Source organism: Fundulus heteroclitus, chromosome 9 (assembly GCF_011125445.2).
Source record: "Fundulus heteroclitus isolate FHET01 chromosome 9, MU-UCD_Fhet_4.1, whole genome shotgun sequence".
NCBI classification, from domain to species: Eukaryota; Metazoa; Chordata; class Actinopteri; order Cyprinodontiformes; family Fundulidae; genus Fundulus; species Fundulus heteroclitus.
This window is the reverse complement of record NC_046369.1, coordinates 9,799,885-9,824,678: the sequence shown is the minus strand read 5'-3', so window position 1 is coordinate 9,824,678 and position 24,794 is coordinate 9,799,885. Positions and strand designations below refer to the sequence as shown.

At 38.3% G+C, this 24,794-nt stretch overlaps 1 protein-coding gene across 1 annotated transcript in view; it reads left to right on the top strand.

The window, feature by feature from the left end:
* The window catches only part of LOC105938291 (E3 ubiquitin-protein ligase rnf213-alpha), a 106,286-nt gene that overhangs the window by 61,010 nt on the left and 20,482 nt on the right, over positions 1-24,794 (top strand). Inside the window, exons 29-46 of the mRNA XM_036141658.1 lie at positions 798-4,388; positions 4,892-5,022; positions 5,205-5,300; positions 5,401-5,522; positions 5,691-5,804; positions 5,894-5,943; positions 6,266-6,404; positions 6,806-6,941; positions 7,116-7,298; positions 8,057-8,175; positions 8,306-8,466; positions 8,878-9,081; positions 9,418-9,605; positions 21,827-21,947; positions 22,170-22,270; positions 22,382-22,561; positions 24,110-24,255; positions 24,574-24,676. Of these exons, the coding sequence (XP_035997551.1) occupies positions 798-4,388; positions 4,892-5,022; positions 5,205-5,300; positions 5,401-5,522; positions 5,691-5,804; positions 5,894-5,943; positions 6,266-6,404; positions 6,806-6,941; positions 7,116-7,298; positions 8,057-8,175; positions 8,306-8,466; positions 8,878-9,081; positions 9,418-9,605; positions 21,827-21,947; positions 22,170-22,270; positions 22,382-22,561; positions 24,110-24,255; positions 24,574-24,676 (5,885 nt within the window). The remainder of the gene's footprint in view (positions 1-797; positions 4,389-4,891; positions 5,023-5,204; positions 5,301-5,400; positions 5,523-5,690; positions 5,805-5,893; positions 5,944-6,265; positions 6,405-6,805; positions 6,942-7,115; positions 7,299-8,056; positions 8,176-8,305; positions 8,467-8,877; positions 9,082-9,417; positions 9,606-21,826; positions 21,948-22,169; positions 22,271-22,381; positions 22,562-24,109; positions 24,256-24,573; positions 24,677-24,794) is intronic.

Sequence of the window (24,794 nt, the reverse complement as noted above, 5' to 3'; positions counted from 1 at the left end):
GGCAACCTGTATTTGGTGCACTGCTGTTCTTAAAGGACATGGAGGCCCATCTTCCTAGGTGCATTCTAAGTCAAATGTAAATTAGTGAACTTTCACTCTCCTGGGTCATTAGTCTATTGTTTGGCATGAATTGTGTATTAGGGCAAATGGATCATGGTGAGACTGCTCAAGTAGTTGATGTGAGGCCGCCTGTCAATCAATGTTGGAGGTTTGTCAGTAACTGGCTAATCACCGATCACAATTGTCCCAAAGTGAAATGTCCCTTACCTGCAGGAGCTGCAGGCTGCGTCAACATTGTTGGGACTTTACATTATAAATGCAATGCGGTCAGAGGGATTTTGTTAAAAAACATTGGTGAAAATGGTTAAACGTTGTCAGTGGGGAATGTGCAGTTAAGACGCGTGTTATCCCGAACATTTAGAGGGTGGAACAGTTCATTCCATTTCCAAAACTAGTGATGATGAGATGATGCCTCATGAGGTACTTTAATTTGCACATGAAACCGCCTACTAGCCAAATGCATAATCACAGTCAGCAATATAATATGTGATGCTTGCCTATATTTGAACCTTTATGGCCCTTGGAAGTTATCAAGAATAACTATTAATTTCTCTTATGATTATTATATGTATACTAAAATTTTTTTAACATGTTTCAATTGTATGTGTACAAGTAACTGCTAAAATTTTTACTTGTAGCGTTTAGCAGAGTATACTATAACTAACACAGCTGATGTAATTCACTGAATGAGATTTGAATTGATATAAACTCAAAGCCTTGTGTTTCTGTACATCTAGGGACAAAAGGAAAACTTTGCATTTCCCAGCATTTTCCCGAAAGTTTTTTGTCGACCTCCTAAAGAAGTCATGGCTTTGGAAAAGCAGAAGGAGGAAACATTTTCTGTTGAAAACGACGACCCGCTTATGGATGATGAGTGCTTCAGGAGTGAAGCTTTTCAGAGACCGTATCAATACCTCACACGTTTTCAAAAAAATGACAATCTTGATAACTTCACTTATAAGGGTGTTGAAGGCACTCATTCAAATTGTCTTCAGATATTCTTGTTCTATTGTGGTGTACTGGATCCGTCATGGGCAGAGCTTCGCAACTTTGCGTGGTTTCTCAACCTTCAGTTGCAAGACTGTGAAAATTCAGTGTTCTGCAATGTTGAGTTTGTTGGAGACACTCTTCAAGGGTTCAAAAACTTTGTGGTGGAGTTTATGATCTTGATGTCCAAGGACTTTGCAACACCATCACTATGTATCACTGATGAAAGCCATGGAACAAAACAACCAGACCTGACTGGAGTAAATGAAAAAGATTTGGCTCCATTCCTCATTCGAAAAAGGTGGGAATCTGAACCTCATCCATACATCTTTTTTAACGATGACCACACATCCATGACCTTCATAGGATTCCATCTGAAGCCCAATGACCAGAGAGGATATGACGCCATAAACCCTTCAACAGGAAAAATAATTAAGCAAAACATCATGACTCGTGAGCTTTACAGGGGACTAACCCATCAAAGAGTCCCTTTTAATGTAGATTTTGATCAGCTCCCTAGAGGCGACAAGATTGAGCATCTGTGCAGTGTGCTTGGGATAAAATGGCCAACAGATCCTGATGAGACTTATGAACTGACCACAGACAATATCCTCAAAATGATGGCAATTCACATGAGATTTAGATGTGGCATTCCGGTCATAATAATGGGCGAGACAGGATGTGGTAAGACAAGACTCATAAAGTTCATGTGTGAACTGCGAAGATGTGGAGCACCAGCAGAGAACATGAAACTTGTCAAGGTTCATGGAGGAACAACATCTAAGATTATTCACGATAAAGTGGTTGAAGCCGAAATTCTTGCAAAGACAAACAAAGAGAATCATGAATTTGACTCCGTTCTTTTCTTTGATGAGGCGAACACCACAGAGGCCATTAGCAGCATCAAGGAGATTCTTTGTGACCACTCAGTCCAGGGAAAAAGCCTTGCCTCTGAAACAGGGCTGCAGATTATTGCTGCTTGCAACCCATATAGAAAACACACAGCTGAAATGATTGAGAGGCTCGAGGCATCAGGGTTGGGGTACAGGGTCCATGCACAGGAAACACAAGAGAAACTTGGCTCTATTCCTCTTCGCCAGCTAGTGTATCGTGTCCATGTGTTACCACCTAGTTTGATACCTCTTGTTTGGGACTTTGGGCAACTCAGTGATTCAGCCGAACAAATGTATATCAAACAAATAGTGCAGAGGCAGGTAATGGCCAACTTGATTGATGAATGTCACATTCCAATGATATCTAACGTATTGTCATCATCACAACAGTTCATGAGAGAGAAGAAGGATGAATGTAGTTTTGTCAGTCTGAGAGATGTTGAGCGTTGCATGCAAGTATTTGTGTGGTTCTACAGGAATCACTCAATGTTTGCTAACACTCTGGAATTAATGGAGCAAGAAAATGAAAGGAACGGGAAAAGAGAAGAGCTAAACTTTTCTCCTGCTAGTAACAGAGTGATATGGTCACTCTTGATGGCCACTGGAGTGTGCTATCAGTCTTGCTTGGAGAGCAAAGATCAGTACCAGAGAACTATTAGTCAGCTTCTAGTCAAGTACTCAAGTGAGTACCAACCAAAGAGAATAAAGCAAGAAATCCAACTCATGCAGGATCTTTTACTAAGTGGGATACCCTTAGGTGAGACAATAGCCAGAAATGAAGCTTTGAAAGAGAACTTCTTCATGATGGTAATCTGTGTTGAGCTAAGAATACCCTTGTTTATTGTTGGGAAACCAGGGAGCTCCAAATCACTATCTAAAACCCTGGTTGCAGATGCTATGCAAGGCCCCACATCACACTCTGACCTGTTTAAGAGGCTAAAGCAGATACATCTGGTGTCCTTCCAGTGCAGTCCCCATTCATCTCCAGAAGGAATCATCCACACATTCAAGCAATGTGCCCGATTTCAAGAAAGCAAAAACCTGGATGAGTACATCTCAGTAGTTGTTCTTGATGAGATAGGGTTAGCTGAGGATTCCCCAAAAATGCCATTGAAAACACTGCACCCATTGTTGGAAGAGGGGTGTGTCGATGAAAAGCCACAGCCTCATCAGCGGGTTGGTTTCATTGGAATTTCCAACTGGGCACTGGACCCCGCCAAAATGAATCGTGGGATTTTTGTGTCCCGCGGTGATTTAAGTGAGAAAGAACTTATCAAAAGTGCGGAAGGAATCTGTGCATCTGATAAAAACATTCTTGAGAAGATAAAACATCTCTTTAAGCCCTTTGCAAAAGCATATATAACAGTATGCAAAGAGGGCAAAGGCTTTTTTGGTCTACGGGACTTTTACAGTCTAATAAAAATGGTGTTTTCTATCACGAAAATATCCAATGAGTGCCCTACTGCTGATCAAATTGCCGGAGCAGTCTTGAGAAACTTCAGCGGAAAAGATGATGTTAAGGTGATCGACATTTTCTCCGGAGAACTCCAGGATGACTTTTCCAATATCAACACCAGTACTATTGACATGGTCAAACAAAGCATTTTCCCAGCATGCCAAATGGAGGAAAACCGGTACCTATTAATCCTTACTAAGAACTATGCAGCACTTCAGATTCTCCAACAAATATTCTTGTCTAATGAAATCCATCCAGAGATCATCTTTGGGTCCAGCTTCCCAAAGGACCAGGAGTACATGCAGATTTGTCGAAACATCAATCGTGTCAAAGTTTGCATGGAGACCGGACAGACAGTTGTGCTTCTGAACCTACAGAATCTGTATGAGAGTCTCTATGATGCACTTAACCAATACTATGTGACTCTAGGTGGTCAGAAATATGTTGATCTTGGACTGGGAACACATCGTGTGAAATGCCGAGTCCATCCAAATTTCAAGCTCATTGTCATTGAAGAAAAAGAAGTGGTCTACGAGCAGTTTCCAATCCCACTCATTAACAGATTGGAGAAACACTGCCTGGACATCAACACCATCCTCACAAAGGGACAGCGAAGCCTTGCTGAGTCACTACAGATGTGGGTTAACGATTTCATCTCAATAGAACAACAATCCTTCACAAGCAAGAAGTATTCTCCAGGAGATGTTTTCATTGGTTACCACTCAGACACATGCTCCTCTGTGGTCCTTCAAGTAACCAATGATGAAGATGTTGAAACAGACCATCTAGTCACTCTGAAAAGATCCAAAATGGTCATGCTGAACTGTGCAACTCCAGACTCTGTTGTTCGTTTGGACAAAACTCAACTCCCAAAAGATAAAAGAGACCACTGGATGAAGGAATATGTCAAAGAGGATATGCACAGATCGCTGGGAGACTACATTGCATATCACATAGAACAGTCTGAAAACTCACAAGTGTCATTCACTGAGGTAATTCTTTTTATATATTTCATGTAACTTTACTTTAAAAAGTGGCCTAGCTTATTCTTACTTTATAAACTGTATACTATAACTGTGATATGTGTTTTATTGGTGCATCTGCAGTATTCTCAGTCTCACTTCAAGCCTTTGAGACTATATGCCCCTTTGCTCCAAGGCTTATTGTGGAATAATCAGCTTATTTACTGACATTCTTGGTTACCAAGACATTAGAACTACAGCTAATGTTTATTGATGAACAAGCTGTTTTGTAAATTATCTTCATGTTCATTTTGCTAAATATTTCTTTAATTAATAAATCATTAATTTAAGAGTACTCTGGAGAGTTACATTAAAGGTTTGAACGTTCCTCTTCAAAATGGTGCTAATATGAAGTTTAAATGTATTATTTGTGATATCTAATCAAATCATTCGTTTGAAGTTTCCAACATATATTTCATGCACGTTGATTAAGTTATATTAATATTATTTAAATTTTCTGCAATTTATTTTAGGTGACAACATTTTCCAGGCTCCTAACTGCAGCAGATGCTGAACAGCTGCGATATAAGATAAAATGTGGTGCTGTCAGGTTGCTATTTCTGCTGCAATTTGACACGGAGCACTCTTTCCTCAAGGCAATCAGGTGTGTATTTGTAACATAAATACTTTTAATTATCCTTTGAGATACTCATTTCATTTCAACTGAACAAATAATCCTCTTGCTTTTTATGCTTGTTCTATTTTTATGGGGCAACTGTAAAGCTTTTAATTTTACTGAATGTAATGCATTATGTAAAACACACTATGATAATGTCTTGCCATTAGGACATTTCTTGGTTCAACACGCAAGGACAAAGTGCTCATTGTTCAAACAGAGTTTGATGATAACTTTCATAAAAGAAGTATTCTCTCCTCAGCCAAGTGAGTGAAAACATCCCAGTCAGTTTTTTTGTATTACTTCATCAAAAAGCTTTTTTTCTCTTTTATGTTATACTCCTAATAAACACTTTGCACTTCTCAGGTACTCCTGCATCAATGAAATAAACAAATGCATCACTACAGATCACACAAAGACATTTGTGTACTTTGTCACAAAACTTCCTCGAATGGAAGGGGGGACCTCCTATATAGGATTTCAAGGCGGTTAGTTCTGCTCTCACACAAAAACTAAAAACTATATTCAGCCAGCCACATTTTCAGAAGATGCTTAAAAATGAACACATTTCCAATACTAAAAATAGTCATAATTTTCAAAGTATATTTTGTGCAATAAATTAAAATAGAAAATCAGCTGTATAATATTATATTCAGGTCACTGGATGTCTGTTCACATTGATGATCTCAGAAGATCAACGGAGTTTGTTTCTGATGTCCATTCCTTGAAAAATCTGCGTATTAGTGATCTCTTTGATGAGCAACCCGAGGGTAATTTATATTACTATTATTTATTAAACTTTTATACAGTTGTTTTTGTTGTTTCTCAATGAATACACCTCTTATTCTCTTCCATCAAGCCATGCAGATTGAAGATCAGTCTGGAATGCATCAAAACGACAGCTTTGCTGTAAGTGACATTCTCCATTCAGCCACAAATCTGGAACAATAGGGTCAACGTTAAAGTCAATTTTCATGACAAACTTCCAACTTCTCAGTTAAAATAATAAATTCCTTTATTGTCCCACAATGGGGAAATTTGGGCTTGACAGTTGCAGTTTTATTGTTAAATGTAAAGATACAAGTAAATAATTTAAGCTCCCTAAAATGTATTATTCATTTATTCATTCATATTTACATATGTTTTAATAATATCACCTAAAAAAAAGATCTAAAATCCATCCAACAACAATATTTGCTTTCACTTATTTTGATTTTTTTTTCTTATTCAGGCTTTGGGAGATTTTTTTGATACAACAGATCTAGTGAAGAGTTGTGTTCAGACTGCCGTGAGCATGCTTCGAGATGTTGTTGACTTCGGGGATCTCAGCACAAGGAGAGTCGAGAACCTGCTAACACTACTGGAAGAAAGTAATAAACCTATTTAGAGTTATTCCATTTTAAATTTCAAACCATTATCAAAAACAATGAATTGTTGTTCAAAGTAAATACAAATCTTTACTGATGTAAGTTACGAAACAGCCTTTTCCAGTTCAGAGGTATTGAAATTATGGAAAGTATCAGTATCTGTCATGTGGTTTTACTTATATTATTTATCATATGTTACCTTTATTTAACCAGAAAGTCTAACTGAGTTAAGAAGTCTCTTTCACAAGGAATATGTGGCTAAGACAACATTCACACAAATCAGGACTGTCACAGGCAACAGCAGTGAAAGCAACAGTCAACAAAAAATATTCCTACTGTATCAAAAATGTGTAACTGTGTGTTTTTGAAAAGAAATTACATTGAGATAACATTTTTGTTTTTAGGTGCATTTGCGAGCCTTGTGAGGAAACATCTCTATTCCTTGTTAAAGGAGTATGAGGCTAAAATCCCCAATCCAAAAAACTGGGTCCTAAATCAGGCTTCAAATGTCAGTGCTCTTCAAGAGGGAGGGACATTTGTGTAAGTCTCTCATTTATGCTTTTGCTTTCCTCTGTGATGGTGGCTCCTTTAAAGGAGTCAGTGGGGGTACCAGTTAATAGATTTAGTTTATAATGGCATTTTATATTTAGAAAATTATTTTGCTTAAAGACCAGAGGATAAGCAGATTTCTAATGACATTATTATTTTTTACAGACACACGCTGTGGAGAAAAATCCAAGCAGTTGTGACCCCACTTCTAGCCAACTTGGTCTCAGTCATTGATAGAGACTGCAATTTAGACCTTCTTGTGGATGAAGGGGAGGACATCAGGAAGCTATGGTTTGAGATTTTTGGCAGCAAAGAAATGCTGAATGTGCGTCATGTAACAGAGATCAAGTAAGTATCCTGATTTTAAGATAATATCCCTCATGTAGCATAATCTTTGGTTAAACAAAACAACACAATTCCTTGTAATTTCCTAATTTTGTGACTGTAAATTATATTCTCCAGATGTTTACTTCTGTGTGTGTGTGGGAGGGGGCCATTGTTACTATTCAGTTGTGTTTTTGATGACTGTTGTTCTAAGTTTGACAGAAACGCTTTTAATAGACTATTGCATGTGTTGAGGGAATTAGAGAAATGGCTAATAAAAAAACAATAGTGTTGTCAATAAAGTCAAGTGTTAAACCATTTTCCACAAAATTCTGCGACTCTGGAGTGCACTGTTTTGCTGACTACTGCGGGAACAAACATGTTTCTCCTAAAGTGCACAAAATACACAATCTCACAGCCCCAAAAGGAAAATAAATAAATAAATAATAATAATAATAATAATAATAATAATAATAATATATATATATATACCTTTAATTATATAATTATATATAATTATATAATTAAAGGTGTATATATATATATATATATATATATATATATATATATATATATATAAACCATAAGGCTCAGTGACTTAACAAGCGTTAAAGGAATAATGTTATTTGACATATTTTTTATATATAAAATATGTAAACCTTTACATTTAATTCAAAAGGTTTTGACTGAAAAATATTTAAATTATATAAATGAATTAGAGTACCAAGTGTAGAATTTTTGTGATTTTAACCATGAAAAATCTTTGTTTCTCTTACTTTCAGCACACTAATAATGCAAAGCCACGTCATAGGTGGGAACACCATGCATTGCCGGATGCCCTTCAGCTGGTGTATAAAAGACTTCCTGGATGAGCTCATGATGCAATCATTTAGACATAAAGGTAAATAGAATTTATCAAAATGCGATTGTAAAGGAATGTACTGTTCTTTTCAAGTCACAATGTTGAAACTCAGAGCTTTCTTTTCAGACCAATCTCTAACAAATTAGTAATATTTTTCTTATTCTTTCAGTGTATTCATTTCAGCATTTCCATGACTTGTTCTTGAACACACCATTTGGCAAGTACATGACTGAAAATGTGAATGAAAAAGTGAAGATGGATCTTTTTGAAAGGTACCTACAGGACTTTGTTTCCATGTCTATAAAAGTGGCACCAGATGATGAATTAAAGGTAAGATTAAATGTAAAGGTACCAAAAACTTTTTTTCATATACGGCCATATTTAGGTTAACTGAAATTCTGTCCAATGTTCAAATCGTTTAATGATTTTGATGTGCAAGATTTCAAACCCTGTGTTGTCCCAATGAGGCTGTCTGTGTGTTTTAGAAAAAGGCAATACCTAGTAAATTGTGTGAATTAGTCATAACTTTCAGAAAAGAGTAGTTCAGATAATATAAAGAGGCCAAATAAATGTACCTATTTTATATTAAAGTTATTGTTGCGTAAATTACAATGTTAACATTGCCAAAAATTCTATGCAAATCAGCTAAAATACACCAACTTTTTTCACATGCTTGTGTCAATTGTATTTACATTGTAGTCCAACAGCTAATATGAATATCCATATGCATTTTCTCTTTAGCTCTTGTGTCAAGCTCTTATCAGCTGCATCGATGAAGTAAAAAAACAAAAACGAGATACAGAAAAGCTTACGCTCCTCCACATCCACTTTGCCTTCTATTTTTACCGAAGCCGCCTTCAGAACCTCTCACGGATTATATCCCTTCAACCGGAAATTGTTTCACCTTTGCGAAGAAACCAGCACAGCAGAAACTGCCCTGAAATGGTAACAGCAGTTTACCTTATGAGCTAAGAATATCCTATACCCATTCTACAAATTTAGGTGAAAGGCAGGCATAGAGTAAAAAAAAAAAAAAAAAAAAAAAAAAACACACACCTAAAGCTATTGTTTTTTTCCTCTCCTGTTGATTTCCCACATGCAGAAGCTTAGAGAGGTAAATGGTGAGATATAATTTTAGAACTGGTTCAAATAAACACAAAGCACATTAAGTAATAATGTAAATATGTAAAATAAATTAAAAAAAATAAAAATATTTTACTCAATAAAAATATTCTTTTGTAAGTTTGAAAATACTGAATAACTCAAATTTTTGTTGTTTAGGTTTTGGATGTACAAGCTGCAAAGGCATGTGTTGAGTACCTGGAATCTCAAAGTTTAGATTCTGATGCCCTCTGCCAAAACTGGATGAGACAGGTGAAAAGACTTCAAGTGTCTATGGAGATAATCTTCTCACAACATAGTCTCCATCAATATGGGGACCGATGCAAGGAAGAACTGCGTCCTGTCAGGTATAAATCTCTTCCATAACACTGGTAAAAGTTTCAAGTTGTTCATCAGTCAATGACTAAAAGAAATTAAAGTAGAAGAAAAAAAAAGTTTAAGGTATTGAAGCGCAGTACTCCTATCAAAGTGGATGTCTAGATCAAATTTCTATGGATGTCTTTGTTAAATATTTGATGTAGCAATAGACCTCACTTAAATAGAATAGCAAAAGCTGATTTCCAAAAATGTAAGCCAATAGAATTATCTATTAAAGAATTTGCTTTGTGCCTCACTATAGGGAAACAGCTCCAGCACAAACCTCGTCAGAAGCTTTGTTGTGCAATTATACACAGTTTAAAGTTATTTAATGTTTAATAAATAACTGTCTGTTAAGTATTGTCTGGAGGATATCAGCTCTAGAGCTGATATAACAATGGTTGAAAGGGATGATACGAGCATTAGCAATCTTTTAACAGCAAACTCTGCACACAGAATAAATAAGTGACAACTTCTCTTCAAATTCAAGAATTTAATAACAGAAATAAAATTAACATCCAGAGAACATCCCTATATAATGCACTTTTTCTGAATTAACACTATATTTCGATTGACAAATCCTCTCTGCTAGGCTAGTGAAACTTAACTAAACTACTAAGCATAAAAAGAAGCTAAGCTAAGGAACTATTTACATGCAAAAGAACACAAAAGACAAAACAAAAGTGGTTGATCATAATCAGAATAATTCAGTGAATCCTGGTTCACTGCAGATCTGATTTAAAGGACATGGAATGGAGTTAAATTAGCTTAACTAATTTATAACAACATTTGGCATGTGTTTTAATCCATTCACAATACGAATCCTGAGTAAACAAAACATTATTTGAGGATATAACATTTAAAAGAATGATTTTCTCGGTAAGAATCTGGAAACTTTATGAACACCCGATTTTATTAATGCGATATACCTCCGTGAGGTAGGGGTCGCTGTTGCGATCGGTCGCTAAAATCGGTTAATCTAAAGTTATACAAAACGTCTTTAAATTGACATTAATATTCAATATTAATGCAGGAATAACACTCATAGCACTATCGAACGATGCCGGAGCGCAGCAAACAAGCTTTATGCTTTAAAACGTCTTTTGTTGAATAACCGGAAATCGTAAGTTACCGGGCTAAAAGCATTTTGGCTAGCGGACTTTTGGCACCAACTTTAAAGACTTCAGCTTTATTTTTCACCATAATGAGTGAGCCGGTTAACATAAAAGTTAATATACCATCAATGTATGAAACTCTAGTTTCTTATAACCATAAAAACACACTCGAATCACATCGGCAATGACATGGTACCGAATGCTAGCAATGAGCTCTTTGTGTTGAAACCACTATTTAAACGAAAATACACAAACATTTCCCAATAAACATGTAACCTTTCCCTTTGGTTTCTCTGCGAAATCTGTTGGTGCCTCGTCTGAGTTCGGTCCACTTTTAGCCATCCAAGCAAGAACAATGGAAAAGGTAAAATGTTGATTCTTAACAGCAGACGTGCAGCTCTGCGGCTATGAACTAACTGACAGCGTGGTCAGGGCAGCTCCGACATCCTGCATGTAATCTCTGACCCGGTTGCAGTCACGATATCAGCTCCCTTTTTCTCTCAGCTTGGGAAGTGGGTAAAGGAGGCCGATCCGCGCCATCTCAAGTCACCTTTCCTATAACAGCTGAGGAGAAATAAACAAAGCTGTTTTTGGCATGGAGGGATTCTTTCCTCCGGCACCTTACACTGAAGTTAAGACAGCAGACTTAACTCTGATTTGCCCGGTCATGTTCTCCAGGCAAAAAGGTATTTCTCCCCTGTGCTGGCTTGTGGGTTTTTTCGGGCCCTGAGGCCCGCACGGTTGCTGGTCCAGGGCGGACTCTGTCTCAGGCGTGGCTGGCCCAGCCACACTACTTCAGATGTCCCAGGCAAAGGAAGAATACTGGATTCCATGTAGCTTGCAGGGATGGCTCGCTAGCCCCCTCTCCTCGGGAGACCCCTGGGAGAAGAATCAGACTGAGGTGGCGTGCAAGGGTGGCTGGTTAGCCGCAGGCCCCTCTCCTCGAGGGCTCCAGGAAGAAGTGGTCTGAGAGTGAGAGTGCTGTGGGAGCAAAGTTATATAGCATGGAACCCTGCTGATAGGGGAGGTCCTTTGTGCCTGTGGGGAAATTATTTAGCTTAAAATCCATTTTGATTCCTTCCCCATGTCACATATTGTTCAAAGTTCACTCTAGATTTAGCCATGGCATGATGGCATAACAGCTTAAACGCCATTACGCTAGCCCTGAATGGCTGACACCAGTGAGGTTTATCTCAGGAGAGGCCCAGACACTAAGCCTATAGGAATGACAGCGACCATTGTCATTATAAACCTTTTCTGGCTTTTCTCAGAAGCCTGATTATAATAGTACTACATTGGGCACCAACTGGGAACAGTTGCTTGTTTCCAGGTATCTGCTAGCTTGTGAAAAGTAGCTATACTTTTTTGTCAAGCAGCAATACTTTACAAAATAATGGTAGCAATACTTTATTGGTAAGAATACCTTACAGCACTTGCTAACAAGGAAATTGGCATATCTGCCTCCCTTTGCCAATTAGCTGTGCCAGCTTTTCAGGAGAGCCCTGAGACTGTTGACAAAAACACCCTGATAGTTAATTATGGCTACTGTGGTGTAAGGAAAGTCCCAAACTGCTCCTGTGGTAACAATGTTAGTTTATGGGACACTTGTCCTCTGTATGTGGCATTTCTGGGTATGGTCCACACTTGTGATGAGTTAAACTGAGTAAAAATCTAATAACGTTAACAGAAGCCGGGGGGTCCAGAATCAAAGGCCAACTAAAGAGTCAACAAGGGCAAGGCAAACAGGCAGAAACTAAACAAGGACCGCAGGATGGTACTCACACGATGGTTTTCAAGAATCTGGCAGCAACACTCAGTGAGAGGCAGGAATATACAGGCAGGATCGCAGGTGCAGCGACTTGTTGTTGTTTGATATAATTACACGGCCTGCTCCTGCATATCTATTGAAGGCCCGTCTTACCCCGGTTCCAGATTTGGCAGTAAATGAGGAATACGTTGATCAGAGGTAAAACATTGTAATATGCATATTTAATTTAAAGGCATACTATGCAACATTTTTCAGTTAATTAATGTGTTCCATACCGTTTTGGATGATTAAATGAGTCATTTCAGGTCGAACAAAGGTTTTCTCGGCCGCCCTGGGGGTTTGTGGGGGAAATACCGCACTTGCAATTGCAAGAGCTCACGGCCCGCACACACAGAAGTCTCGCTTTACGGCGAGAACTCCATGTGTTTTTGCCCTGCCATTCACTATATGCACGCGCGAAAGCAACAACAAAGAACCGCGTGTTAATGTCAAATAAACATGCAAGCGTATCGAGTTTTATTATTATTATTATTTATTTTTTTATTTTTTTATTTTTTTTTATGTTGGCGAGACGCCGCGGCGAGGCAGCTGCGACTTGGCGAGGCGGCGGCCGCGGCTTGGCGAGGCAGTGGCGGTAGTGTCTCGCCAACATAAAAAAAAAAAAAAATAATAATAATAATAATAATAATAATAAAACTGGCGAGGCGGCCGCGGCCGCGGCTTGGCGAGGTGGCGGCCGCCTCGCCAAGATAGCACTGCGGGAAGCTTGATGTTCATACCTTCACTGTGTTTGTACTGCCGTTTTTTCCACTTTTCGTTGCATTCGCCTGTCTGCTAAGCTCAAAACAACCGCGCCTGGCTTGACGGAGAAACCAGAACAGCTGAGCATCTTTACGACAGTGCACTTTTACTTTCGCCCTCTGGGGGGAGCCTCGCTGGAAAATCAACCCCGGTTGCATAGTATACCTTTAATAGGAATTAAATATGGAGACAGAGTATTACATTACCATTTGTAGTATTTATAAGCTACCCTCATGGCGATGCAGAATTCTGTCTGTCTTTTCACAAGTCTGAACACATTTTAAAAGGCTGAGTCCCCTCCCATGTTTTTTCAGGAGGAGGGGGAATCTGTTCGAACAAAGGAACTGTCCTTTTCTGAGCTACCCCTTCCTGCTATAAAACTTCATGTTTTATACCCACCCCAGTGGATCTTCTGCTTATCATTGTAATGACAAGCACACCTCCTGCTGTTTAATTATGATCAATACGGTTAAACTCACGTTCAAAAGGACATATAAGTTACATAACAGAAAAGTGAATAGACATTGGTATATTTTCAAAACCGCAAACCTGTACGCTGGTATATGCTCAGTCGGCTGCCATAAGAAATGTTTAACCATCTCCTGATCCATTTGCCTAGGAGCTCAAAGATGGAGAGAAAGAAAAAATATGAGAACACAGGCCATCCAGATCACATCCCATTAAATTGGTTCAGCGGTATATAGCTAGAAATAACTCTGTGTTTTACCTTAAAGATTTTTGTTACCAGTCTGTGTGGTTCCTGACATGGGCCCAGATTGACCTTTTTGGCAGATCAGGCAGAAAGGAAATTAGAGTTTAGACTTCGCACTCAAAGCTTCCATGTGTGGAAGTAAAGAACACTAGATGCTCAGATGTCAGCATCCCTTCCCCCATGTGCTGGAATGGCAAACCACTGTAATGTCTCTGCGAAGCACTTCAGTGACAAAGTCTCAGTCCACGACTCAGAATCTCATGAAATATGCGGCTCGAATTTATGCAGAAAGTTCATACAGTCATTTCCCTTGACAGCTTAGGACCTTTGCTGTTCATGTGACATTGTCATCCCTTCCAGAGTCTGTAAACATTGTTCATGGGAGCGTTATCCCCTTGCTGGGGTACTGACCTTCTGGAGGTGAGGTCATATTGGGACTTCATGCCAGGCTGACTTGCTGGTGTTGTGAAACAGCCACTTGCCCAGGGCCCAGCGTGAGCAGCTGTAGCAGATGTCGATGGGTGCTCCACAGATTCACATATCAGCTCTAAATGCCCAGTTGTATTGCTCCAACCCCAAATCGGCACTGATCGCCACATTTGTCATCTGTGTCTATGCTCCAGAACCAACAGACCTGCAATGAAATGAAGGACAAAAAAACAGGAGGAGGCAGCCTCCCCTCCTTGAATTAAATTAGAGACATTCCTTGTTGCAATCTGCTGCTTTCTCTTACCCCCTTTCTACTCTGTTTCCAATAACTGTAATTTTAATATCTTTCAGTAATTAACAAAGCGAGCGTACCAGGATTTACGTTCATCTGTGATGAATTTAGGAGGACCCAAGAAATACCCGAAAACAAGTGAGTACAAAAATAATATCAGTCTTTATTTATGACGCTGCGGCTCGGCCCCTGGTTCGGCTCGCACTCTGCGACAGGCCGCTCCTGAAGGCAGAGTCTCAGGTTAGTGACCAGCAGATATTAACAGGTTTGTTAGAGAGAAGTGAGGTCACTAACCTGGACGTGCTGAGGGCAGAACTCTGACTCCTTGTTACGAAGGCGTCCGAGAGGGGGTTATCCAGGGCTCTTTTGTCCAGGTCCGGTCCGGGTCTTTGTCAGGGGGAAATCCGTTTAGTTCAGGCAGCGGTCTCCAAGGGGGAATCCAATAGAGCGTCCAGGTCCAGATCCAGGTCAAATCCAGAAGGCACAGACAGAACAGGGGGGGAGCAGGCGAACTCGTTTACTCACAGACAGGCTGGGGTCGGAATCACGGTGAGGCAGTCCAAAACTCTGAGGCTGACAGGCAGAACCCAGGCAGGCAGACAAATCCAAAGGGGCAGGCAGGTATCCAAAAAACAGAGGCAGAAACAGGTCGAGAGGCAGACAGGCAGACAGGAAATTTCAAAAATGCTGGAAGCGCTCACCGTATGGCTAGAGACGTTCTGGCACTGGAGGCTACGATGAGCAGAGCTTTTAAGCAGCCAGGGTGGAGACAGACACAGGTGTGCTGATTGCAATCAGCAGCTCCAGTGCCAGAAACGTTACATCATCAGCTAAGATACTGAAAAGGACACGCTTTTTAACATTATTTCTCTAAATAATTCACCCAAATTGGACTGATTTGTTGTAGGATCCACACCTGTGTGTTTGATCCATCCTTCTGATTTTTTTCCAGTAGATGTTGTAAATCCCAATCAAACTTAGGAAGCTCTGGTGAAGTGTATAAAAGAAAATGCTGTGCAACTACATCTACCAAGGAAGAAATTATATATATAAAAAAAACACTAAAGTTACATCCTAAAATGGCTCCAAAATCAGTTTTGTGGCTTTGTTAAAAAAAAAAAAAATTAAATTCAGCCAGCTACAATCGATCGCCAGCGCCGATGTTGAGAAGTTTATTCACCAGAAATTGCATATCACCAAATGAGCAAAGAAAAGATTCCTCGGCTCCTAAATTACTGTGTGACAAGGGCATCAGCATTTCGGTAGGACTTTGAGAATGTGGTTACATATACTGAATAATTTGGGGACCGTCCTGTGATTATCCCGTAATATTTTCCGTTTCTACTAATTTCTGCCACTCTGCAATACCAGTATCTATAATAAAATGATGCAAGCCATTAACATTTGTCATAGATTCCTCAATATTAGCTGCTTCATTTGAGGATAACTTCAAAACTGACTCATGACTAAATGCAGGGTTAACAAAATCTATCAAATCAGCAGCAATTTCCTTTTGCCAACACCATTAAGGTACAGTTTAATCTTAACTTTTAACTTTTAGTTTTGCTAACTCGTGTTTTCTCCCAGACCTGCACTGAGCAGAAGCCGATATTGTGCTATTTCCTGCTCTCTGTTAATCAGCTAAATATACGTCTGGTGTATTATATTCATATATATGTATTATAACTATAGCTATTAAACAATAAAAACATTTTAATCACTATATAATCGCAAATTATATTTTATTTATAAAAGTGTAAAAGCTCATTTAGGCATTTTAATATGCTATTTTGCAATAGATGACACTAATGAAAATTGTGCTCTTACAAAAGGTATCTTCCTCTTTTTTATTTTTTCACAATTTTTAATGCCTCAAACAGATGTTTAATGTTCTCCTAAATTGCCAACAACTTTTCCAAACTTCTAACCTCTTTCTAACTTTTAGGCTACAGTTTAAAATAAAATTTTCTCCAAAACTCACCAAGATTCAGCCGGCCGTGCTCTCTCCAATGTTAACTCACCCATCAGCTGCTAGTAGCACCTCAAATCACTTTTCTCCGTTAAAACTTCTCCTGCACTTCAACAAACATCATTAATGCATCAACCTTTTTTCCAATGATTTCCAAATTCTCCTTATCTTTTACCTATATCTTAGCCAGATTCTTGCTCCATAATGAACACTTTTACTTAACCAAATGTAATCTGCTCCACAGTACTTCTCTTATAGGGTAGTTCACGCGTGACGTCCGCGCTACTTCCGGGTCCGGCGTGTAGGCAAAAAGAGGACTGTTCTCGCATTCTACCATTACAAACCGGGTGAATTAGAGTGTGCTTTTAGTTAGTTTATTTTCGAAATGTAAGCAATGCCTACGACTTGTTGTGCTCCCGGTTGCACACAGAGGCATTCCAAATCGTCGGATGTACGTTTCTTTCGTTTACCGAAGAAAGAAGAAAGAAATGGATATTTTCAATGAAGAAGAAGGACCCAGGCACACAGTCCCTATCGACTGGGGGAGCCATCAAACCCCGACAGAATTTGCAGTCTACACTTCATCTCCGGTAAATACAACTTAATTTTGCACTAGTCATTGTTCTACTGAAAAAGCGGCGGAGGGGAGGTGGCGATCGCTAGACGGGGCCGGGAGAAGCGGAGTCGATGCAGCAGCAGCAGCTTTCTGCTGTTACAAACATGTGTGAACATCCATTCATCCATCCATTTTCTGACCCGCTTAATCCTACATGGGGTCGCGGGGGTTGCTGGTGCCTATGTCCCGATATCAACCATCAACTTACTCTTAAAATCTTGTGATACGTTATCTAAAGAAGAAAAATACGTCAAGAACTGGTCAATTTCCTTTGTTTGCGCCCGCTATGTGTTCGCCTTCTGCCTTCCAGTCACCATTTAAGTTTCTCGACTGTTATTTCTATTTTATCGTTTCTATCTTATTTTACCTTTTTTGACGTAGACGTACACATAAATCCCATTCAGTCTTTTCTTGGTTTCAACATAAATTCCATTCAATCCTCTCATACTAATAGCTCTGTTCAACCTCTGATATTTTGAGAAGAAAGCTTCTCATCTACAGCACCATATAAAAATTTAGCCTAAGTGTCTAACATTTTGCCAAAGGAGAATCAAAAATCTCTATACCTGTTCGGGTTGACCATGTGGTGCTGCAAATGATTACTTCTTCGTGCCCAAAGTCAAAATGTCTCTTTACTTACAGCCAAATCCGGGTCACGGCACCATTTGTTGTTGTTTGATATAATTACACGGCCTGCTCCTGCATATCTATTGAAGGCCCATCTTACCCCAGTTCCAGATTTGGCAGTAAATGAGGAATACGTTGATCAGAGGTAAAACATTGTAATATGCATATTTATTTTATTAGGAATTAAATATGGAGAGAGTATCACATTACCATTTGTAGTATTTATAAGCTGCCCTCATGGCGATGCAGAATTTTTTCACAAGTCTGAACACATTTTAAAAGGCTGAGTCCCCTCCCATGTTTTTTCAGGAGAAGGGGGAATCTGTTGAAACAAAGGAACTGTCCTTTTCTGAGCTACCCCCTCCTGCAATAAAACTTCATGTGTTATTCTACCCAGCAACAGAGAGGAGACATACCTTCTGCCTGACTAAGATATTTTTCTCAACAGACTCCAGTAGTCAGAGCCGCTGCCGGTGTTACTGCTAAACATGACTGGAGCAGAGCAGGCAGAGTGACGTGACAGTTAATTCAGGGCAAAAAGCTCAGCCAGAACAGACAGAGAAGCTGAAGCGTTACAGAATGAAAATAAGAATCAGCATAAACACACAATAACATTTAAAGGGAAATATCTAAGGTAAATAAAAGTTTGAAATACTCTTTAGGTCAGGGGTGTCAAGTTCCAGTCCTCGAGGGCCAGTGTCCTGAAACTTTTAGAGGTTTCCCTGGTCCCACACACCTGAATCAAATGGCACAATTAGCTCCTCAGTTTGCAGTCAGGTTCTTCAGAGTCCTGCTAATTACCTGATTATTTGACTCAGGCGTGTCGGACCAGGGACACATCTAAAAGTTGCAGGACACCGGCCCTTGAGCACTGGATTTTGACACCTGTGCTTTAGGTAGTGGTCTCAAACTCCAGTCCTCGAGGGCCGGTGTCCTGCAACTTTTAGATGCATCTGCTTGACTGCATGCTGGTGAGGCAGTTTAACCATTTGATTCTGGTGTGTAGGCAAGGGACATATCGAAAAGTTGCAGGACACCAGCACTTGAAGATCTGAATTTTAAACCACTCCTTTAAGGTGATTAAAGTCACATTTTGCACTTTAATTTTTCTTTCTCTTAATACCGGTTATGATCAGGAAATTTATAATAATATACAAAGCAGCCAGAGGCCATGCAGACAGCATTTCACCATAGCCGTAGTTGTCAGTATAGAAAAGTAAGTAAAATTTATTTATATAGCACTTTTCTCAGATAAAAATCACAAAGTGCTTCACAGTAAAATACAAATACAAAAAACAGTATACAGCAATACTTATACAGCATTATAAAACAAAATGGAAAATATACAAACAAAACCATAAAAACCAAATGTCTAATTAAAAGCCTGCTTGAATAGCAGCGTCTTTAGTTGCTTTTTAAAAGAAGCAACAGAATTCAAACAACGTAAAGAAAGAGGCAAACATTCCACAGCCTCGGAGCCACTGCCTGGAATGAGCGACCCCCTCTAGTTTTAAAATAAGTGTGTGGGACCACTAACAATGATTGGCCCAATGACCTCAAACTATGGGTCGGAGTATGGAGTTCTATCAGCTCAGAAATGTAGGGAGGAGCTAGATCATGCAGGGCTCTAAAAGTAAGGACAAGAATTTTGAACTGGATTCTATACTGGACCGGTAACCAGTGCAAAGCTGCCAATACTGGGGTAATGTGATCTCTTTTGTTTATGTGAGTTAAAAGCCTTGCAGCAGAGTTCTGGACAACCTGAAGACCATTTTAGCTCCTTCTTGCTCAAACATGTAAAAAGACTATTGCAATAGTCCAACCGTCAGGAGATAAAACCATGAATCATCCTTTCCAACTCACCCTTTGACACCAATGGTCTTAATTTGGAGATATTTCTTAGTTGGAAATAACAGTTTCTAACTAATTGTTTGGAGTGGTTCTCCAAGGACATCGCTGTATCAAACAACACCTAAGCTCCTGAGGCTCGGCTGAACAGACGAGCCTAAGTCAGCAATATATTGCTTTATCTGAGGGATTTTACATTCAGGTGCGATAATTAGTGTTTCCGTTTTCTCTGAATTTAGTAGCAAGAAGTTGTCACTTAACCACTGTTTAATACTAGCCAGACAGTTAGTTAAGGAAGACAATTTATGAAATTCAGTGTCCTTAAATGAGCAATAAAGTTGAATATCATCTGCATACAGATGATAAGATATGTCACTGAATTTACTGATTATCTGACCTAGTGGAAGTATGTATAAAAGGAACAAGATGGGTCCCAAATGAAAAGTACATTATATTATTAATTGAGATAAAAAAAAATCTACACTTATTCTGAGATGTTAAGAGACTTTGAAATAGAGTCCATATGTCTATCCTTTTGCTTTTCTTCCAATGAATGTTAAAATAATATTATTTGCCATGTCATGGTTTGTCTCTTGGTGGCGAGCCTGCTTTTTATCATTTTATTACATTTTTTCCTTTTATAACTTTTTTGTCAATGTACAATAAACCAGTACAATAAATTAGGAGTACCTGTAATATAAAGGTGCAATCATTAAAAGTTATAACACTACACACAATAACATATAAAAATAAATCTAAAATGAATACAAGACATATACAAACTGGTCGGTAACCAATTAAAATTAAAAGGAACAACTAACCAAGAGGAAATATCAAATTAGGGGGTTGGGGGGTTTCATGGGCATAAAACATCTAAGCTTTGATTTGAATCTCAATATGTAAAACATTTAAAAGCATTGCATAAAAAGAAATACAGGTTAGAGTGCTTCTCTAAAAAGGATCTCTCAGTAGTAAATCGTTTCAAAATATATGTGACAAAAAATATTTTGGGTTTCCTGGGTTTGCCTATTCATGTAATGAATTATGAATCAGAACCCAGTATTCAGCCAGACACAATAGAAAATAATGAGGTGATTTATTAACTGAACATAAACAGACAGTCCTTGGGAAAGTCCAGGGGGGAGACAGGCAATGGGAGCTGCAGGGAGCAGACACAGACCAGGGCAAAAATCCAGGACAAAGGCAGAGCTCCAGTGGCAGTCCAGACCAGGGACTCAGAGACTTCAGTCCAAAACAGATCCAAGTAACTGGCAACTCAGACACAGACAAGGGTTAGCAGACTCGGTGACTTACAGACAGGCAGTGGTCAGGTACAAGGGCAGATAATCCAAGGCAAAACCAAGCAGAACTCCAGCAACAAATCAGTGCTAATCCAGGCAGCAAACAGGATCCAGACAGGGGTCGGGCAGACTCAGAACCGGGAAACAGAACACAGGTCAAAAGCACAGATAAACAGGCAGGACAGAAAATACCTGGAAGTTGCACCGTGAGGAAAGCGACATTCTGGCAAAGGAGTGACAGGGGAAGCAAGCTTAAATAGACAGGTGGACAGGTGAAACCAAGTGACTGTAATTAACTAGGACAGGTGGAGGTAATCAGGGGAAGTGAAGTGACTGACAGAGAGAACAGGCTGACAGAATAAGTGGAGGGGGAAACAAGAACTAAACTAAACCAATCCAGAACCTAATATAGAAACCCAAAATAAGACTAGAACTAAGACAAAAATTCAAATCATGAAAATTCATCCTTAGAAGGCCCATAATATCAGATGAGTGGAGTTATTTGGTACGTTATTCTATGTTATGTTGGTGTTCTCCACAGAGCAAGATACATGTTCTATATTTTTATGTGCGTGTGTTTTAGGGCCCATTGACCATTTATGATCAAGTTTGTTCAGGAACGTTAACAAATTAGTTGATATTTAACTAAGCTATGTCTAGAAGAATTGAAGTCTGAAGCATGAATAAGAATCTTAGACTTAATTTTATATGAAATATTTGCTATGTGTTTCAGTAACGGCTGGAAACGAATCCACATCCTCTCGCTCTATGTGGAGCACATGCTGCTGGGTTTTAAAAGGGAAGACTTTCAGCTGAAGGAACTGGTCCTAAATCACATGAAAACCCTGAGCAGGGTGAGTAAATGCTGTGTGACTTATAAGTGAAATTAACAGTGTAACATTTATTGTATTTCTTCCCTTTTTTGAATAATTATTTTTCAATTCAGAATGTTATTTGAAAGTTATATGAAGTGATTATTGTTCTTGTTTTCCTTCATAGGTGACAAGAACAAAAAAAATGCTTATACTTTTAGATATTGTTGTTATATTGATGATTTTTTTAATACATCATTAAAGGTTCTAGAGAGAAACTCTGATGTAAAATCTACAAAACCTTTCGAAGCTGTGATTGAAACCCTAAAGACCTGTAAGCAAGCAGCAGTTAATCAGCTTTTTAGGTAATGACTTTTTAATATTAATTTCAAATAATTTCCAAGAAAATGTGACAGATATTCTCCACAATAATTACATTGAATTTTATTTAATTGACTTTAATCTAATTTTAATAGGTTTGGAGTGCAGTGTTTTGTGTGCTTGAACGAGCCCAAGGAGCCTGTGGATTTGCCTTGTCATCACATGTTTTGCTTGACATGCATACAAGAAAGTCTGGACACTGGACTGACATCCTGTCCCACCTGCAGGCAAATGTTACCAAATGGCTTTCAGCTTTGTGTTTCTGAAGACATGCGGTGAGTGTTAAATATTTGATAGACCTAATAAGATTAAATCTTGAAAGAAAATTACAAAGTTTAAATATATTTAGCATTACTTTAAATATTACAGTTACTTGATGTAATTGTGTTATGTTGCAACGATGGTTGAAATCAATGTTAGGATTCCAGCAACTATTGTTAATTGTAATTAATAATTGATTATTAGCACAAAACTATTAAAGGTATATTTTGTGTCAGTTAAACCAAGAGTCGGTATCCAACCTGAATTCCAGAAATGATTTACCAAACATTGTTCATCGTTCTATAAATAATAACCCAATCAGGTGGTATTATAGCAGAATAGGTGTGAATTTGTGTACTCGCCTTCTGAAATAGTAAAAACTACACACATACACATAATATACACAAACAACCTTTCTCAAAGACTTGAGAATTTAATAATACAATAGCTCAACTTTACAGTCAAAGTAGTGTCAAGCAGAGTCAATAAGCTCTATGACTAAGTTAACATGTTCAACTAAATTAAAGCAAAGAAAAAGGGTACTCAGCAAACTGATGAACCAATCAAACAATGAATAATGATAATTAGAAATGACCAAAAACTAATTGACTGACTGACTGACTGACTGACTGACTGACTGACTGACTTAGTTACTTACTTACATATTTATTCTGGACTCATGCTCCAATATATGAAATAAATAAATAGATAAGAATAAAAACACAGTACAAGTACCATTATCAATTAAATAGGAGCTTTAAGAAGACAGGAATACCAGTGTCTCCACAGCTTAGACTGGTATCGGATTAACTGCATGTGGGGTCAGTAAATGACAAGATAATATCATTGCCTGTAGGCTAAATGCCATGCATTTAGCCTACAGATAAAATTATACATTAACTTTCGTAAAACAGCATGTAATAGTAAAGTAACAGAAAAATAATGCAGCAAAGTCGCATTATTTTATGGAGGGAGTGAGAACAACCTTCGGCCAGAAGATAACGTAGGCTATGTTCACACTGAAGGTAAATGCAACCCAAATCCAATGTTTTTGCCCATATGCGACCCATATACATATACAAATACATTTTGATCCAATCGTGAAAGTTTGTGCATATAAACATAGCTAATGAGTGTTAAGGCCATCCAAAAAGCCAAATATATTTTTGGTCTACATAGTGTGGAGTCAAACCACTTTAAATATGATTTACTCATGAATTCATGAACTCATGGATTTTTTATTTGTAGCTCTAATTAACATTGAACTTTGGAATGATTAATCAACAATGTTTTTAATTAAAGAAAATACAATCGTTAACCTTCATGATCTCATATTGTATCTAAAAATAGACTCCAGTTAAGGTAAAGGTGGTTCTATACAAACTGAAAGACACAACCATTTTGCATTATCAGGAAAAAAAAAATTTTTTATTATGAGTCTAGCTTAAAATTTTTAACACAAAAATGCTTCTTTGGCTGAACTTAGTAAACTTTATCTAAATACTAAAACCCAGCTGATCAACAGTCTATTAAATTGCCTTTGATTTTTTTTGTCTCTGCAGAGGTTCTTTAAAGAAAAATGGAGATTTCAGACGACGCTGCAACGGTTTCTTCATTGATCTGCTTTCTGCTGTGTGTTTCAAAGACAACAAACCACCAAGCAAAGAAGTAATAACACATCTGTTGTCTTACCTGAGGATTGAGACAGGTATCACTTCTGAAGCTTCTCCACATTTAATCGTTAAACAAATCCTCATGTTTTTCAAAAATTTTCACTAGCCATATTTGTCACATTGCAAAAATGTCTCTGGAGCTGTATGTACTAGGCCTGGGCAGTACTTCGTGTTTATTCCTGTCGTTGTGCATGTTGTTGTTTTTTTACCTGTTGTTTGTTTTTTAAAACAATGATTACTGATCATTTTACTTGTTTTAATCCATTGACCAAAATTAAATTTTATAGGATAGAAACTGTCATGTCACCTTTTATGTCTGTCTTGATTCTCACTAATAATGCTTTATGAAACAGAACATAAAGAGGCCCAGACCAAAAACTTATCACCTTTTGATGAGTCACCTGATAAAAGCCCCGTTGTGCGATCTGTAATCCTCAAACTACTGCTGAAGTTCAGGTAATTTAACAAAATGTGTCACTGTTGTTTTGACATTTTATACATTAATATGGTTATAGAGAATTAAGATGTTTGGGAGATCAATGCTGTTTTCCCATTAATATGAGTTTCAAACATT